Below are 19,221 nucleotides of genomic sequence, written 5' to 3'. Positions count from 1 at the left end.
CGACAGGCCGGAGACTCATCTCTGGCTCCAGTTGTTTTTCAGGGAGAATGAGCACGTAGCATGTTCACTGTGGGCGCAACACACGCTTCAGTCGAGGATGTCATGTGATGCAATTTTATTTAGAAAAAAATGTCATGATATATTACAAAAAGCTGAACACAAAAACTAAACCAAAAAATGTACAAAGAAATCCCTGTTCTGTACAACCGTCTGAACGTTGCTCAAACTCGACTTCTCGAGGATTTAAAGGGCCAGTGAGCGATTTTGAAGAAGCTCCTCTCCCTATTTGTTGTTGCCGTTGAGATTTTCCTGCTCTGGGAGTCCGATGCACTGACCACTAGGCCAAAACCGCGGAGTTGCAGCGCAAACCTGCCAGCACGTCTCTTAAGGTGTCGTCTAGTGATATTTACAAACTGCACTGAGCCGAAAACCCAGATTTTTTTTCCGGCCAGCGGACAGTGAGGAAATATTTGGAGATTTTTTTTAAAAAACGTGCATTTCTTCAAAAATCGCTTTCTGCCCCTTCAAAATTTCAACCTTTTGCAGCCTTTTTACATTCCTAACGCCATCGCAGGTCAAGGCCAAGTGAGGCCAAGTGCGGGTCGTGTGCGTTCGATAAACACCTTTCAGTGTAAATAGTAGTTCCAGTGACGCTCGTTGGGCAACACCTGGCTGAGCCGCAGGCAGCAGCTGATGGTGGGCTCATAAAACACCGCGTCCGGCTCCTCCAGCATCTCCCCCATCTCACTTCTTGTCGGGCACACGGGGCGACTGAACAGTGAAGGTTTAGGACTTTTAACCAGGGTTTTTTTGGTCAAGCAGCCCATATCCAGAAGTGCCTACACAGGGGAGAGGGAGGGGAATATATCAGGCATTATTTTAAAGCCTATTCTTTTTGTGTTCAGTGTATTGTGTAAAAATGGATGATTCAAAAATTATTTTAATAAAAACTTCCTTTACGTTACTTAAGCTATGAAGTTGCCAGAGTGAATATTACCACATTACATAAAAGCAGCATGAAATAAAGACAGAAACATTTATCCCTCGTTATGAATGACAGCAAAGGTAGGTCTAAAAATATAAGTAGAAAGAAGTTCAACTGAAATAGTGCGCATTGTTTAAGAATTAAAAAAATTTTGGTCAAATAAAATACACATTTTTTTTCCTAATGACTATAATAATAAATATAGATGGACTATTCGTGTCGCACAATCCAAAAATTGTAATAAATTATCCTGATACAGGTTGCGCCATCTTGCGCTGATGACATCATTGGGAGTCTGAGTGTGCGCACAAATGATCATGATGTGGAGTTGCGATAGCCTGTATTTATGGCATCAAATCACGAATTAAAACCAACAACAACAAAAATATATCGCGATATTATTCATAGGCCATATTGTCCAGCCCTACTATTAGTGTTAAGAGTGTTTTTTTGTTTACCTGCAGGAGGTCCAGCACCGCCATTGGCTGCAGCACATCTTTGTAATGTTCCACCAGCGACTGGTGTGTGAGTCCAGGTCTGGTCATGATGTGGTACAGAACGGACTCCAGCATTCCCTTACACACCAGGCGGTTCAGCTTACCGTCCACCATGCGCCACGGCCGGCTGATGAAACTCACATTTTCACTGTGTGGGGTTAAGGTTGATGGTAAGATTACGCACAGGTATTACACACAGGTATTTCCACAAGTTACTTGTGGTGAGATAATTAGAATCAGTCCCTCGTAGTGTGTACTTACTCCGCGTCAGATATTCCCGCTTCTTCAACGCTCTCGCTGCCTTTACTGCCTCTTCTCGGCCTCAGCTCTCTCCTTTCTACCTGCTTCTCCTCAGTTTCCATCTTCTCCTGTCCTGATTTCTCTTCTCCTTCCTCGTCACGCCGTGTCTGCTCTCCTTTCGCCTCTTCTTCTGTGTGCAATTGTTTTTCTCCCCTTCCCTCGTCCACCGCCACTTTCCCATTTTCCGGCCGCGCCTCCTCGTTCAGTTTCTCTCTTGTTGTGTCACGTCCCTCTATGTCCTCTCCTTCTCCGCTCTCCAGAGCAGCTCTTTTGGCTGGCACTTCCTCTGCTTCCTGTTGGTCTTCACGCCTGCACCTCTTGCCCGTCAAGGGTTTTGGTTGCCGACTCTCTGAAAATGGGTCCGGTGTGTCGCGTGCCTGGGACCATTGCTTGGAGTTCACGGTCAGTAGCCACGGTTCAGCGTGCTGCCTTAACACGTAGCGAGCGCCCCGAGCCCCAACTTTCAACACCTGGCCTTCTTCTTGTAAATCCTGTTGCAAGAAAGTAAAAAAGAGAGAACACGAGATCAGGCAACCGACATAGAAATAAGAAACAAGGAAACTGACTGTTCACTACACTTCATATATATAATAACTCAAACTCAACAGAGCAGGTGTTACGACTTTTGGATTTCCCAATCCTGTGATAAGAACAACACTATTAAAAATGATTAAAGGGTGGATTCTTTTTTTTCCCCTTCCAAAAATAAAAGGTTTACCGTCATGTACTGCTGCAGGCTTCTCGTGCATCCAGACTGAGGCTGCTGCTGGTCAGCGTGAGCCCGGTAGAGGTCGTGTACGTACAAGCCCTTCTCACCGGCTTCATCCAAGCTCCTCCTGAGCTGAGCACACGCCTCTATGTCCTGAGGAGTGTATCCTCTTTCCTGAGTCAAACGCCTGTCACACTCCTCCGCACAGTGTGAAGAAGAGGAGGAGGAGAAACACACCGAGGAGGTGAGGATGGAGGGCACCAGGGATGGACCGCATTTATTGAAGTCCAGAGGTGGAGAGTCTATATATGAAGAGAAAAGGAAACAAAGAATTATTTAATTTGCAGATGAAAAAATCAGTTTGTACATCTATCGTGCGTATGTGTACTTACCCTCCACAGTGAATATGTGGTGAGCAGGTGTGCTGCGCAGCTGCAACTTCATGTCACACGACTCCACCACGATGTTATCGTTGCAGTGGAGGTTACGCACTTTGACTGGAAGCAAAACAAAAGGCAATTTTAAAAATCTGAACAACACTGTGGCTAACTGTTTAACAGACTCAGTTCCACATAATCCACAATGATGTAAACCTGAGACAAACAGCACATTCTCACATTTGAGGGGCTAAAATCAGACTGTTTCCTCGATTAACAACTTTTCAGATATGAACCTGTGGTCAAAGATGTTGATGATTCATTTCCCGTTGATCAACTTATTGATTAAATGACTATTTGCTGAATGCTCCATATCAAAATACACAAAAGAGCACACTTACATGGAATTCAAAGACTTTTTCTTAATTGTTTTTTGCCTACATTTATGATTCAATTCAAGTTGCTGAAACCCAAACTACAACTACAAATCTAGTTTTCATTGTTTATGCAAGAAATATTAATCTTTTTGAATAATAATTTAAAGCCCAGACTCTCACCTATGCCAGGACAGGACAGTCCTCGCATCAACAGGTACTTAGTGTGCGAGGCCTGTTGTGCCTTCGCTCGCAGCTTCTTTGTCTTCTCACACTCCTCGCCGTCATCGTCATCATCACCCTCTTCCTCCAAAGCTGCCATACTGGAAAAGCCACAATTCAACTCGAGTTTAATTCATCAATTAAAGAAAATAGAGAAAAAGACAGAAAATCTGCAACTATTTACATTTCTGGCATTTTTTATGAATCAACGGATTGATTTTCTGTCGATCAACTTGTTGATTATTTGATTATAGTTTTAGCACAAAAAACATGAACCACTGACTCAACAAAGAGTACAACAGATATATTGATTAATCTGTCGATTAATCGATTCGTTGTTTGGTCCATAAAAATGTCATAAATAGTGAAAAATTATGTTTTGTCTTGTCTACACACCAAAGATATTTAGTTTACTGTCATAGAGGAGCAAAGAAAACAGAAAATATTCACATTTAAGAAGCTGAAATCAGAGAATTTTGCCCCCATTAAAAAAAAATAAATACTTCAACCGCTTAATCGAGTATGTGCTCGTACATGTAAGTACATGTTTGTTTTTATTGCCGTAGTCTATAGAAAAACACAATAAGAAAAAGGCGGCACTATAATAAATAAACAATAAAGATATTGATATTGTCGTCGTATTTTAGAATAAAACGGTTGTGTTGAATGAATAAAGAATGAACAATAAATCTCACCTCTTGACCACATCTTTGTCCAACAGGTTGCTGTCCACCACCACCATGCGCTTGGGGATGGACATGAACACGTTGAGCAGTCCCAGAGACATCAGGCTGAGTGAGGCCATGCAGGCTCCACCCGTCGAGTCCATGCCGAACCCCAGCATGTCCGACACATCTGGAGGTTCCTCTGAAGCTCCAGGTGCTGCAGCGTTTGAAGCTGCAGCCTCGCTTGGTGCCTCTTCTCCGGGCGGCCTATCATCCGTCTGCTCTATGCTGGACAGACCTTCACCAGAAGCAGCTGTGAGGCAATTGTCTGGGTTTGTCTGTTCATCTGTTGCGTCTACCTCCATCAACTTCTCTTCTCCTTTGGCTTGTCTTTGGTCGTTCTCTCCTTCCTTTTTCGACTCAGCGTTTGCCTCCTCTGGCCGTGCCTCTGGTTCACTCACTGGTCTTCCATCAGCCTTTCCTCCGCTTTGTTTTTCTTTCCTTTTTGACCCTTTCTCGTTCTCCAACACTTGCTCCCCGTTCTCTATCCTGTTTTTGTGTTCATGGTAAAACTCGGTAGCGGGTCTGGCGTCACTTGTCCCGCTGTTAATGAGACTCCTCAGGAAGCGGAAGGAATCGGTGCACAGCGGGTGAGGAAAACGCCACGTAAAACACCTGTATAGGATAGAGAGGCAGCAGGTTAAGTGCTATAGGTTCCTCCTATTGAACTAAAAACTGAGTGCGTGTCCAATTGCTGTCAATAAAGCTCAGGTGGAAAGTAAACTTTGGCACAAAACAGCAACAGGCAACATTAGTCTGAAACAAAACAAATTATCCCTCATGACTAAATCAAATAAAAATGATTTATAATAATGCCGCAGCCTTTTGGAAGCTTCTGAGGATTCACAAGCTCAGGTGGGCTTGTACCTGTAGTAGGACTGGGACAGCTGGTAGGACATGGGCATGATGGGCAGCGCTCGATTCTTCTTTGGCCCAAACGGCTGATGGACACGGCGTCGGTTGATCAGACCCCTCTTCCTGCATTGTATGAACACTTGGCACAGCAGCCCCTGGTTATACTTACTGTACATCTGGAAGGTCTAAGGGAAGGAGAGACAGAAGAATCAGAAGTCTGTGTATAAACTTATTTCCAAGGCAGGAATGAAATGAAAGCTACCTGAAAGGATCTGGACGACTTCATCTGACTGTTGGTCATGGCCAGAGTGCTCTGGATCAGGTTATGCAACACTATGGTGTGGATGTCATCTATGCTGCATTGGAAACGCACAAACAAATCAATTTAATGCCACCATAAAAATCTAAATCAATCAATTTTAAATGAAACTAAAAATCTAAACCAAATCTTTACCTGTTGAGAGCATCTTTGCCCAACACTCGCTTGCTGCTGTCTATTGCAGAAACCTTGAACCTGTAACACACATATGTACAACATTATTATATCATACACAAGTACTTTCTTTGTGCCAGCACATCAAACCTCCTTCTCCTCTTCTTCTTACCGTTGGAAGAGCTCCTGTTTCGTGTCCGGCATGATCATATCACCTGTGCTCATGACGGAGCTGAACTTCTGCCTGAGAATCTTGGCGTACTCTGAGAAAGCTTCGGCGCAGTCCTACAACAACACAAACAGAAATATTCGACTTTGCGGTCAGGAACTGGACTTAAAAGAAAAAAACTGAGTGAGTAAAAAAACATAAAACATAAAAAAGACACCTTTGGTTTATTAGGATCAACAGGTTTCCTCAACTCCAGCTGTTTCATCAGAGCTTTGTCCTGGTACGCCTCAGTCAGACAGATCCTGCAACAGACTTCGGATGAGTGAAACTTATTGCGTGTTTTTTGTTTTAACACGTGTGTGTGTGTGTGTGTGTGCGCGTGTGTAACCTGTGACCTACCTGTAGTTCAGAAGCGTCTGAGGATTCTTGAGGATGTATCGCGTGCGACGTCCAACAGCAACGGAGGTTTTATCCATCGATATTTCAAACTCTGCGTGGAGCATGTCTCTGACCACACAGTACGGGACAAATGGCCTCTTTAGCTGCGAAACGTCAAGAAATATGATCTTTAAATGTTAAATGATTGTTTGATCAAAGTAATTTATTTTAAAATTTTAAATGTTAAACAGTAATACAAAAAAAAATCAAATTTATTGCAATTTTTAAGCATTGAAATGTTTTTCTGTCTGAAAAAACATTATATACAATAACTGACCATGTCATAATTTTTTTTGTGTGCATATTATAATAACTATAATATAGTTACTCCATGATTTAGAAATGTTTTCACTTTTCAAAAAAAATGTATATATTAAATCAATCCATCCCTTTATACCACAGCAAATTTAAATTAACTACAGGTTGGTAATTCTTTTTTTTTTAAATTTATTCATCAAACCAGACAAAGTTCTCATAAATGAAGGTGTTTGAATCCAAATATAATGAACAATAAAACTAAAAACCATATAAGAAATCATATAACAAGCAAGAGGGAAAACCACACAAAAAAGTGTGTGTGTGTGTGTGTGTGTGTGTGTGTGCGCGCGCGCGTACCTTGCTGTTGAGCATGTGTGTGGCCACACTGCAGAGCATCATCAGCGAGTCTTCCTGTAAAGACCAGTAGACCCGTTGTCGGGTCATCATTTTCAAGGCTCGGTGGTCCGCCTCGTCATGGGCGGCGGAGCGTTTCTTTGGCTCTTTACAGCAAATAAAAAAACAAACATGTACACAATGAGTCATCTTTCCATCTTCATTCCATCACACACGTGCTTTCATTTTTATGTTCAGCTGCTCTTGCACCTTTCTTCTTCTTGCATGGGACCTTGACAACCTCCTTTTTGGTTCTCTTCCTCTTCTGTCTCTTTCCACCGACCACCCGCTGGTTTCTGGTCGCAGGCTCGATCCCCACCTGGTAAGACAGACACAAGGATGGGAAACATTGTACCGAACATGCTCACAAACAACTGAGCCTAAACTTTGATAAATGTTAAATGGACTTTTCTAGTCACAGTCATCCATTCACAGTGCTACTATATATAGCTTCTATATAGCCACAGAACTTTTACCTCAACATTTTCTCCCACCAGCGGTAGCTTGGTTGTCATACAACGAGGTCTGGTTGTTCCTCCTGTGACACACAGACATTTAAAAACTATATTATTGATGAGCAGGAGCAAAGTGACAGTGTTTTGAAGGTTTATTTTGAAGGAGATCAGAGGCAGAGAGGCTCTAAAAGCTTCTCTCTCTCCTCGGGGTCAACTTAAGAGTGTGTCTCACCATATGAAATGAAAAAAACCTCAAGAGAAACATATTATTAAATTCATATCCAACCACTCTCTATAGAGATTTTATAATGCAAGGACATAATATTCAAAGCAACTCACCGGCTTTAAAAGCAAACCTGAGGGCGTTTTTACTCAGCAAGCTCTTCAGTCTGATTTTGTTCTCCTCCTTCGCTTCCAAAGCAGCTGGGTTCTGAAAAAAAATAAAAAACAAATTATATATGTGTCCAATATATAAACTTCACGTGTTTGCCTTGCGTTTTGTTTACATACTGTTTTGTCGACGAGCAGGTAATTGGTCCAAAGCCAGTTGCGTTTAAGATGAGCGAAAAACTCAGAGTCCAGACCTCCTGCTCCTTTACTGTCTCCTGGTATCGTCCCGTCATCACAGACTTCACGACTGCCCCTGTGTGTGTGTGTGTGTGTGTGTGTGTGTGTGTGTGTGTGTGTGTGTGTGTGTGTGTGTGTGTGTGTGTGTGTGTGTGTGTGTGTGTGTGTGTGTGTGTGTGTGCGTGTGCACAAAATGAATACACAAATTCTAAGTAAAACACTCTTGCAGAAGTTGCATTTGTACGGTTTTAACATACAAGAAAAAGGTAAAATTCCAGGTTCTTGATGTTCAGTAATTCATAATTCTTCATCCTTCTGAAAAATAACCTTTTCATGTGCAGCTATGGTACTACTACGTCAATACCGAGAGGGTGCGTGACACCACGTCTCATTAACAGTTTATACAATGGCTGAAAAAATTTGCTGATTAATGAATTATCAACAAGTCTGACACTTTATTAATCATTTGAGTCAATTATTTCGTTTTTTAGTAAAAATCAATACGTATTTTTCTGGTTCCACCCTCTCAGATGTGAAGTTTAGCTTCTTTTCTCTGTTTTATATAATTGTTATTTTGTCAGTTGAACAGACTTCCCCTCGGGCCCTGGAAGATGACGGCTGTTTTCGCGATTGTCTGATACTTGCAGAATTGATGACTGATGGATTCATTTTAAAATATATCACTAGATTGACAGGTGATCAAAACAATCAATAGTTACAGCCCTAACTTCGACCGTTGCCTATTATTTCACACTGTGCTGTGCTTACTTTAGCAGGTAGGCCATTCCCACGAACACGTTGCGTTCTTGCATAAAAGATGGAGCAGCGTCGTCCTCAGTGACATTTCTCTCCGATCTCCTACTACGGATCACACCTAAAAAAAAATATCCAAAGAGCGACAGACATGTCTTAAAAGGGTGATATTATATTTTTTCCCCACACGATTGCGAGTGCTTCTGCTTGTGCTTGTGCTTGTGCTTCTGCTGTGTGTGTGTGTGTCTGTGTGTGCGTACCTAGCGGTGTATTGAGGCAGACGCACATCAGGTCAAACCAGTAGCTTTCGATATCCTCAGCAGTGTTAAACGTGTACTTGCGCTTATCAAATGGTTTGTCGGGCGACTCGGTGACCAGCCAGTAGTGTGGCTCGGCACTGGTGGTGTCAACAATGGTGGCGTTTCGTCTCAGGAACACAAACACCTAGATCAGAACAGGGACAGAGATGGAACATGAGACATATAAGAAAAATAATAATCGTTTTTTATTTTATTCCTGTCAAATTAAAATTATTTTGATTAACATCAGACAGTTGGAATTTTTTTTTTATCTAACAATGCTATCTAGATTTGTTTTTAAATATATATATAACAAAACAGTCTTTGACCTTTAGGCTTAAAAGTTTGTAGCTCAGATTTTTCTCATCTCAGTTTTATGACTGGGTATATTTTTTGTGTTCATAATTTTGCTTTGATATAGATTTGTCAAATTGTATTTGAAACCTCAATCTCCCCTTCCTGAACTATAGGTTACTTGTACTGTAAGTTTTGTGATAAAGACGCAACAAACAGAAAAAACCCAAGTTGTAAAATAAAATAAAAGTATAATTCACATTCATGAGTTTCAAATCAAGCATCAAGAGAAAAATCAAGGATTTGTCTCAACTCTTTTCTCTTGTTTCAAATGTTACGGTGATAACTGTGAATATGATGGCAAACAATTAATGACGGCCAAATTCAGTTCTGTATTTTTTATGAGAGGATCAGAGCAGCAGTCAGATGATGACGACCTATTCTTAATTCTTCCTGCTTGCGTTTGAGCATGGACGGACGTGTTTCGATGTGGTCACGTTGTACCTGGTCTTTGTCCTTGAACTTCTCCACAGGACCAAACTGCAGCAGACCCATGTAGACCAATTTCTGCAGGTTCTCGTGGAATGAGAACATGTATTTCCTACGACAAATGACACATAAGTTTAGACTTACAGTTTCTGATGTTGTTTTAGAAAGAGTGGAGGAGATAGAAAATCACCGTCTGTAAAGCAGTTGTCTTCTCATCCTGGCGGGCAGGACTCCGACAAGGTAGTGTTGCTTCACAGGGTCATTGAGGTATTCCTCCAGTCCGTCCACCTGTGGACAAAATTCAGCAGATGTGTTTTTATGCTCTGCAAACATGGTGAGGAGTGATAATACATAACTGGTTCTACCTCAACAAAAACATTCTGTCTTTAAACTTGAAAGAAATAATAACTTGACATTTATCGTGGCCTTATCGTGGCACCATTGTTTGAGACAAAATAAGATTTCATGTACTACACAGAAAAGGTAAGTGACATGAATTGCAACACATCCTTTAAAAAGAAAAAAAAAGAAAAATGTGTGCTCACCTTATAGTTGATCTGTATGACCTGCATGAAGATGGAGAGAGGCAGGCAGAGGAGCACGTCGCCCACCATCGCCCAGCCGCTGCTGAACTCTTTGTGTACACGCACAGGAGGGATGAACTTCTTCCACGACTCTTCATCAGCAAACACTACCAGAGACGGACAAAGATGAGGAATCAGGGTCAGTGTTTGGAGCATCCCAGTCACGCCCTCCCTTACCGAGCGCTCAGGAGCAGCGACGGTAGGTGTTGCAGCGTTTTCTGCTGTAGCCGGTCACGAATTTGTTCTGTTTCCCGTTTTCTCTTCTTTTGAGACGAGGATTCGTGCTCTCCTACGTTCTTTTTTAATAAATAATAAGTGTGATCCTACATATTCGCAAACTATTGTTTCTGAAACTTGTGAACCTGCACTGTCGCCCTACACAGACGCACTGAAGCCGCACGACTGTCGGTTCCTTTTCTGGTTTCCAGCGGCGCTGTCTGGTCCACCTCATGTTACTATAAATAACTCATTCATAGTTAACGAAAAAACAAGGGTTCTTTGTAACAGATGATTATACACATATGAACACAGATATGGACAATATTTTGTTAAGAAAACAAATACAAAAGTAGATTTGAAAACCCAGGTATGATGCTCTCACCTTTAATGTCAGATTGAGACTGATCAGGTGTTGATTCATCCTTCTGCTCCGCTTCATCACCTGATGCCACGTCCAATAGGGTCACTCGAGAATCTGCCGTTTGCGACGACTGCGCGTCTCCGATTGCGGTCGTGGATTTGTTTGTGTCTTTCAGATCCGTTTTTTCGTGGTTGTCCGGGTGTTTGGCTTCAGGATCAGAGCTGTGCGGGTTTGCTAACGGTTCACTGGTCGGGTGAGAGCCAGTGCTGTTGTGTTTGAGCGGGTGCCCGTAGATCACGTACCAGAGGAAGGTGTGAACGACGCGCAGGCGATGCATCTTGGGCTGGAAGCCGAGGCTCTTACCCAATCCTCGAACTGCAAAAACAGAGACAGCGGACAAAACAATGAATAGGTGACAAAAATTTAGGAGACAGAAAAATCTGATCTTGAAGGTATCAATAGTGCATTTATAGAGATTCAGCCATTGTATTCTGGGATATATACAATCAAACACAACCTGTAGTGGGCTTGAAGCTGTTGTCGAAGCTCGTCGCCTCGGACTGTTTCTCTTGTTCTCTGGTTTTCTCTTCAGCTTGCTGCAGACTGAGCGACAGCAGAGGAAGACAAGGGACGGTAATGAAGAAACAGGATACAACGCGTGTCCCCGTTGAAGACAGCAGACTGTCCGTTTAAAAGTATTTGGCTTTTGCTCACCGCACAGTTGAGTACGAGCTGGAGATTTTGAAGCGGACCTGCTCGATAAGCCGGTGCACTATTTCATCATTGGGCTGAATGGACGGATGGACGACCATCTCAACCTGCGTGCGGGAGAAACGTCAGACAGAGGGGAGAGGAAGTAAGGCATGGGGAGATAGCAACATCTGACAAAAGTGAATATTTCTTTTCTAGTCTTCTTATACGTACATTTAATCTAACTTTTAAATGAATCTCACTTCTTCTTTATCTTGTCCTTTTATTTATATTTTAGCCTTTTTTACTTTTTTAAATTTTATTAATATATTTATATAGGCTTAATTTAATTTGATCTTAATACTTTTATTTATTTATTATTATATCCTCTTTTATACATATGTATGTATGTATATATATATATATATATATATATATACTTATTTATTATACTCACTTTTCTTTTTTTTGTCTTATAGGTGAGACAGCGTTTTTCTGAGATTCCTCATCCATGTTTTTACTTAAGTTTTATTTATTTTTTGCACTTTTAAGCCTTGCATCGTATGTTTAATCGTAAGTCTGTGTGCGCGCGCGTTGGTGTCTATCGGAGGGAGGGTGGTATCTTTTTTTGTGTTGCATTTCATTGTATGTTAAGCACTTTGTGTGTTGTGTCCGTACCTTCTTTGTGATATCATCCTGTATGACGGTGGTCGTAAACATTTTGAGCAAGCCTTCACGAGACAGACTGTGAACGAGACGCAAAATCGTTTTCTTGCAACACTTGAAGCGGACTCCATCCAGCTTCTCTTCATCGTTGATCATCTTCTGTAGTCTGTAAAAAAAAGAAGACAGCATGTTGATGTATGAAAAGGTCTCCAGTTTGATTATGTGATAAAAATGCTTTGGAATGGAAGTGAAGCAACATGAAGGACAAACTGACGGGAAAAGCCCCTCGATGACTTTGAAGCTGTGGACGGCCTCGACAATCAGGTTCTTCCTCCTCAACAGTCGGTACGTCTCGCGAGTCGTCTCCACGGACTGTTTGCTTTTTTTCCGACAGGTGACCTGAATGAGGCGGATCGAGCCGTTACTTTCATCTACCAGACTCAAATAGATTCGCTTTGTGTGTGAATAACTGAGTTATCGGGATGAGGGGTTGAGTTTGGATTTTCTGGTTCTTCAAAGTTCTCAAAAATCCTTTCTAAAAAATTATTACGAAAAAAGGTACTAAAAACTTAAATGCTGAACAAACCGTACATGTTTTATTTTTCTTAATGGAAATTTCTACTAATTTTACTTGTAAGCACAAGATGACGTAATCCAGGGTTAACAAATCAATCCTCATTCTGTGTTTACTGAACCAAATTGGCTGGATGAGAACAAGCAGGGTTAATTGAACCAGATGACATTATGTTAGCCTGAATTAGTTAAACCACATTTGTAAAACAGGTCTTTCTCTGTTCTAGCTGAAAAAAAAAAAGCAGTGGAACCAACCTTTGATGGGACCTTCGCCCGACAAATATCTTTAACAACCACAATGTCGATGTCTTCTGGTTTGTTGGCCGATGCCTCAGTCTGAGGCGCGGGGCTGGCAGAGGGTAAGTTGGACTGTTCTCCCTCCTCAGTTGCAGCTTGTTCTGATAGAAACGAGACGACCAATATGAAGAAAAAAAAATAACAACCAGAAAAATGTTTGAAGACACATTAATACTGTATCAACCTTAAAGGTGATGATATGTTACCTGTCGTGAGAACGTCAGGTGTCACACTGGTCTTGGATTTGCTGCACGCTGGGGTTTCACCAAAGTGACGACAGAAGTTAACTCTTTGATTATCACAGATCACAGATAAGATGAAAAGACAGTAATTTGTGCAAAGTTAAATGAGCACTCACATTCAGTTGATGTAGGTTGTTCTTTGGGGATGGCAGGTTGTTTCTGCTTGGCTGTCTTACTGACTTTCTTGCCTGCCGTCTTTCGTTTTGCTCTGGACTTTCCTCCTGCTTTATCTCCGCCTCCATCCAACCCCTCGTCACTCATTTCTTCCTCTCCAACAACACACGCCTGCCCGGCTTCCTTAGGTTTAGCATCTCCGTCTCCTCCTCCTCCTCCACCTGCTTTCTGACTCTTCTTTGCCGCAGGAGTTTTGCCATTTCCTTTTTCTGTCGACTTTGAGGATGACGGCGTTTCAGGGGCATCCGGCGCCGAGGAGCAGAGGAGTTTATTGCGTTCCTGCTCCTTTGCAACCAGCTGGAGCTGATCACTCACACCCACACACCTGTCATGAGAGGTGAGGGGAGAGCAATATTATTGGTACTATATTATTTCATATAATTTAGTCTCTGAATAAGATGTTTGGAAATATCTCCTCATTTATAGATACACACGTATGGCTGATATATTTCGTGGTCCTCTGTCGACCCTCATCCACCATGAATCCCTGCAGGGTGAAAGACATCACACATGTCGATGAAACAAATTTACACTTTACTGCACATTGTGATTTGGAACAAAACAGCCCTGAATTATATATATATATATATATATGAAATGTGTAGTTTTTGCGTAAACTTCTGCTTTGACAATTGTTTGCTAAAGTTTGTGGCTGCTGTGTTGATGAACTGGACCACATTACAACAAAAGGTGTTTGTTACGTTATGTCTACCTCATCCACATTTGCCGAGGAGAAAAATATTCATACTTTGTAACAAAATACTATACGTACATTATTATTTCGAAGAATTATCCTTTTGTGCAACAGCAACAGAGTTCATTATGATCAATTGATCTTTTGCATAACAGTGCATTTTGTCGCTTCTTTTGAAGATTAAGAAATCCATAATTGTGATGACTGTTTATCAAAAACAAAGAAAAATATCCTTTTTTTTTGGGCGGGGGGGGGGGATGTCATTGTGTTCGCAAGGCTCACCTTTATTAAACCATCCCTCTCAAGTCTTCGGCATAGCATACGAGATTCCAGATTGCCAACGTTCATTCTATACGAGATGTCAGACTTGGAGGTTCCCTTTGTGCCACAGGACAATACTGTAGCACAACAAACAGGACAGAACAGGCAACATTAAAGTAGGGTAAGTGGAGGGTGACAAAATGTGGGAAGATCACCCACCACCAATGGTCAAAAAATTGTCGGACATGTGTCTGTATAACCCCCGACTAATGTACTTGTTTCTTATTGCTGGAAAAAAGAAAGATCTTAAAAGCTAAATTAAATTTAAAATTTAAAAATTTAATTCATAAATTTATTAAATTTAATTTGATGAACCGTACCGATGTGATAGGCCTGTGACAGGACGTCCTTCTCCATGATTCGCCCCTCAGGAGGATAAGCTCTTCTTCGTCTTGCTCCAGAGTCATCGTCCTCGTCGTCATCATCGTCGTCATCAGCAACGCCCTTCTTTGTGTACGGCTTCAACAGTCTCAAACAGCGCACTTGCACTTTATTCCCTGGGAGACAAAAGTGAAACAATTCATCATCATGTTTTTGTTAAACATATGGCAAAAACACAAGCTGTGTGAAATTCTGTTGCAACAATATTGTCTTTTAGATTATTTTATTTATAACGTCACTTTATTAACTGGCTTGGTTTAGTTTTAAACTTTCCTTCTGATATTGTTCGACATCCTCCTGATAATAAAGTATTATTGTTTCATCAAATGAATATTTTGAGATCACATGCCCTTATGTTGGTGCTTCACGTTACCTTTTTTGGTAAGGCAGGGCTTGGCACTAGGATCTAATTCTTCCAGCGGGTACTTGCAAAATTCAACCAACTTGGCAGCACGCATATACTGAAATACGCGCTTAAACGTACGCTCGGTCACATTCTGCAAGAAAAGCACGTAGTTATTACCACAAAGCGTCAGAGGAACGCACACACTCAGTCCTACAGACACAGAGAGAGATACTCACAAGTTGTTCTCTGACCGCAACCATAGTGGAGAACTGACCGGGTAACTCCTGGAGAAGGTTGGACACGTACTCCATCAGTATGTCATACTTACTCCTCCTGAAGGAGCCAAACAGGGTTATGGGATCAAAAAAGAGAAACAAAGACAGAGAGTGACCGAGCCGACACAATAACGATGCTAACATTAATTATTTGCGAACCGTGTCTGATCAAAAAAAAAAAAGTGAACAAGATTTTGTGCACACGCCAGACAAACCTGTTTATGTGGAAGCGTTTGAGCAGCAGAAGTATGGAGTGTTGCTGTTGTCCTGATTTCACTCGTGATACGTGGGACTGCATGGTGATGAGTCCGTGTTTGACGACAGACTTCCTTATGTAATGCAACTTTCGAGCATCGGTCCTGTTGAAACACAATACCGGCTGTTACGCGGTGCACGACTCGACAACAACTTTTAGAGTAAACACAAGAACAAACGACGACCCCGAGTTTAAATAAATAAGTCCAAGTTGTCTCCTACTTGAAATAGTTTCCATGCAGATCACTCTGCAGCTCTCCTTGCCAGCGTGCTCGGCCCACTCTTTCCAACAAGCAGTACGAGTCGTCGTTCAGCTTTAAGTCGGGATCGCTCTCGCTGCCAATCAGAGTTCGGAACCGCAAAGTCTGGGACGCCACCACGACAAGTTTTCGGCCATATCTGTGGAGGGGCAGGTTAGGATAGAAGAGCAAGGGAAAAGGGGAAAGATGAGACAAAACAGTCAAAGTATAAAATCTGAGGTATAGTGTAATCTGTAGAGTACATACTGACTTGAGTATAATCTGTTACTACATTTAATTTACACACATTGAATCAGAAAACTGTATGAGAACGGGGTCAACGGAAAATTGACAATGTGGGCAATTTTGCCGGCTGGTTTGTGCAATAAATAGTCATTGTATTGCACCTTTTGACCTTTTAAACAATTGAAAAACCTGCTGACAGTCTACTGTAGTAGGTGGTTTGGAAATAGCTGTCACTCCATTGAATACATTTAGTTCCAATAATCAATACCAACCTTTCCATAACCTCCTCCAAGTTAACCAACGCAGCGAGGGACTTTGAGCGGACATCCTTGGTGACGTCTGTCCTCTGTTTGAAGACGGCACACGAGCCTTGTATCCCGTCCTTGCTCTCCAGAACTATGTGGACCGGGTAGACGTCTTTCTTTGTGTCACAAAACTTCTGGGCCGTTTGAATGCCGGTCTCTGGGTCGATGTCTTTGAACCTGAACACACACAAACACACACACACACACACAAGTGGGGTGAGCACAAAGTCAATGCAACGGCATCGAGAAAGGAAGAAGTGCATAAAACATACAAGCATCCTGCAAAGGAAGATGATTCCACTTCTTATCTTAACCAATATTTTCCCCATTATGAGGTTTTCTTTAATTGGGAAATGTTCCCTATCTGATTCAAGGATCTAGGAGAAATGGGCGTTGTAGGCTTACATGTAGAGCTGCAACAGTTCATCAACTAATCCATTAGTAATCGGCTACTAAATTAATCGCCAACTATTCTGATTATCGATTAATCGGTTTAAGTAGTTTTTATGAAGAAAAAAAAAAGTCAAAATTCTATGATTTCAGCTTCTTAGATCGTTATTAAATTGAATATTTTCTGGTTTCTTTGCTCCTCTGTGACAGTAAACTGAATATCTTGGGTGTGTGGACAAAACAAAACATCATCTTGTGCTCTTGGGAAACACGATCGACGTTATTCACCATTTAACTTCACCAAACAACTAATCGATGAATCGAGGAAATAATGGCCGGATTGATTGATCGGGAGTGTTGAAAGTAGTTACATGTCAAAGTCCACCTCATCAACTGGCAACTGAGTGTATTTCTTCTTCTTTTTCTTAAATGTACTCACTGAATTTCAGATCTGAACACTTGTTTTCTACCTTCTCTCTTGTCATTTCATCGAAACACTTTTTTTTCCTCACTTATTTATGCACAATGCTGTTTTTGATGTATTTATTTATTATATATATTATATATATATTCAATATCTGTCTCTGCAGGTGTGCAAGTGTGTAGTTGTGGTGTTCATTTCAATTGTTCTATAACAGGGACACGTGTCTGTCTGTACATGATCTTCTAGATTATCTTCACCTTGAGCCCTTGGCGACTCGGGGTCTCCGACTAAACTCACCTGTCGAACAGCACAACATCGTCTCTCTCCTGCGGGATCTGATAAAACCTGAGGTCCGTGTTGCTGGCGAGCGACCTCCAGATGAGCTCCTTGGTGCAGTCGTCGAACCTGAGGGGGAACTTGGGCTGTCGAGCCTGCAGCCGTATCCACAGGGAGGGGACGGTGATCCCGTCCAGTCCCTCCAAGGCCACCTCGTCGGCGGCCGCACTCAGCGGGTCCATAACTTCTTGGCGGCGGCGGCACCACCACCACCACTTTGGGCTAACGCTGTCAGCTAGCTAACATGCTAACAGCTAGCTAGTTAGCGGCTCGCGCGCTCGTGCTCGTGCTCGTGCCCCGGAACTCGTCGACACTCTGCGCGTTGAAGGACGACGAGCCGCGCTGCTTTCGAGTGGGGACACTTAACAAATTTACGGATATAGAATAAGAGAACAACTTGTTTACTAATTGCTCCGTTCCGACGTGCTTTCCCCACTACCGCGCGTCTGCGCAACGCGCTTGCGTCACAGCGCGTTTCGGCTTTGATGCTGTGACGTCGCGTGACGTCGTGCGTCATCTGAGGGAGGGAAGAAAAACAGAACTCCACCACGGGGCGGCGCTCAAGTACACTTTGTGAATTGTCTTCATGCATGCGCCAAGATACATTATTCCATTGTTTTTAAACAGGGACATTATGCTTCGCTTTAGTCATGCATATTTTCAGTTGTAAAGAAGATGAAAATTAAACGCAAAATAATGTGTCTTCAGTGCAGCCACTCCTGTATCCATCCACGGCTGCATGAACAAACAATAGCCCCAGGTTCACTCTCATATCATTTGAGGTCTAAATCTGATTCATTTGAATCTAATTAATTTGCACCAGTGATGTATAATAACAAATGTGACAACTCCTCCATCTCTCATCTTGTAGTTTTTTTCTTCAAGGGAGACAGTTATGTACGATCCAAACAAAAGGAGAAGACAGGAACACAAGAATAGAAGAAATATATCAAAAAGCAATAAAAAAATAAAACAAGCATAAAGAGAATACTGAAAAAAAGAGAAAAGAATTATTCCCTGGGAGACAAAAGTGAAACAATTCATCATCATGTTTTTGTTAAACATATGGCAAAAATACAAGCTGTGTAAAATTCTGTTGCAACAATATTGTCTTTTAGATTATTTTATTCATAACCTCACATAACGTCCCTATTAGTCCAGCTCTCTGTAGAAAAAAATTCTACAGAGCGCTGGACCAATAGGGATTAATGGAAAGGCTACAGGATACGTATATGATTTGATTATATAATTATGGATGAACATAAAACAAAGATCATGTATGGATGTAGGGAATGCCATGGGAATTTCTATCAAATTAGCTGCTATTCAATTAAAATGTTAAAACTGCATCGGACTGTTCTTAAATTTGATTACTCAGGGGAAAGATGAAAAAACAACAACATTTCAGGCACTAAGAGTTTAGGTTTTTGAGATAGTCGCGTGATCGGGGGAAAAAAAGGACAATTCCAAGGCCCACTTACTTGCTTTTTCCAGCGTTTTCAACTGTATCACAGGGTCTTCGTCCATTTTCTCAGGTGTCATGAAGATGGATCCGTTGACATTCGACATCCCCATCATGATGGTAGATTCCTCTATCACTAGTGAGCAATG

General features: G+C 41.8%; 1 protein-coding gene across 1 annotated transcript; it reads right to left on the bottom strand.

Moving 5' to 3' along the window:
* Positions 1 to 100: 100 nt before the first annotated feature.
* Positions 101 to 18,084, bottom strand: LOC118312315 (general transcription factor 3C polypeptide 1). Its single transcript, XM_035636833.2, has 40 exons — positions 17,572 to 18,084; positions 16,428 to 16,637; positions 15,893 to 16,069; positions 15,631 to 15,774; positions 15,377 to 15,473; positions 15,168 to 15,291; positions 14,734 to 14,910; positions 14,375 to 14,490; positions 13,833 to 13,885; positions 13,341 to 13,723; positions 13,189 to 13,236; positions 12,941 to 13,083; positions 12,387 to 12,511; positions 12,125 to 12,278; positions 11,471 to 11,574; positions 11,274 to 11,359; positions 10,778 to 11,131; positions 10,138 to 10,283; positions 9,783 to 9,880; positions 9,608 to 9,704; positions 8,771 to 8,954; positions 8,526 to 8,631; positions 7,701 to 7,833; positions 7,530 to 7,620; positions 7,212 to 7,273; positions 6,946 to 7,054; positions 6,700 to 6,842; positions 6,046 to 6,188; positions 5,864 to 5,948; positions 5,650 to 5,762; positions 5,499 to 5,558; positions 5,307 to 5,400; positions 5,057 to 5,229; positions 4,160 to 4,804; positions 3,426 to 3,565; positions 2,884 to 2,988; positions 2,501 to 2,793; positions 1,744 to 2,273; positions 1,444 to 1,630; positions 101 to 839 (listed from the first exon to the last, which is right to left on the bottom strand). Exons 1-40 carry the CDS (start codon positions 17,790 to 17,792, stop codon positions 627 to 629), a joined length of 6,666 nt encoding a protein of 2,221 aa, XP_035492726.2. The 5' UTR covers positions 17,793 to 18,084; the 3' UTR covers positions 101 to 626.
* Between the last annotated feature and the right edge of the window lie 1,137 nt (positions 18,085 to 19,221).

This window comes from Scophthalmus maximus, chromosome 8 (assembly GCF_022379125.1).
Source record: "Scophthalmus maximus strain ysfricsl-2021 chromosome 8, ASM2237912v1, whole genome shotgun sequence".
In the NCBI taxonomy this organism is placed as follows: Eukaryota; Metazoa; Chordata; class Actinopteri; order Pleuronectiformes; family Scophthalmidae; genus Scophthalmus; species Scophthalmus maximus.
This window is presented reverse-complemented; position numbering and strand designations above follow the sequence as displayed.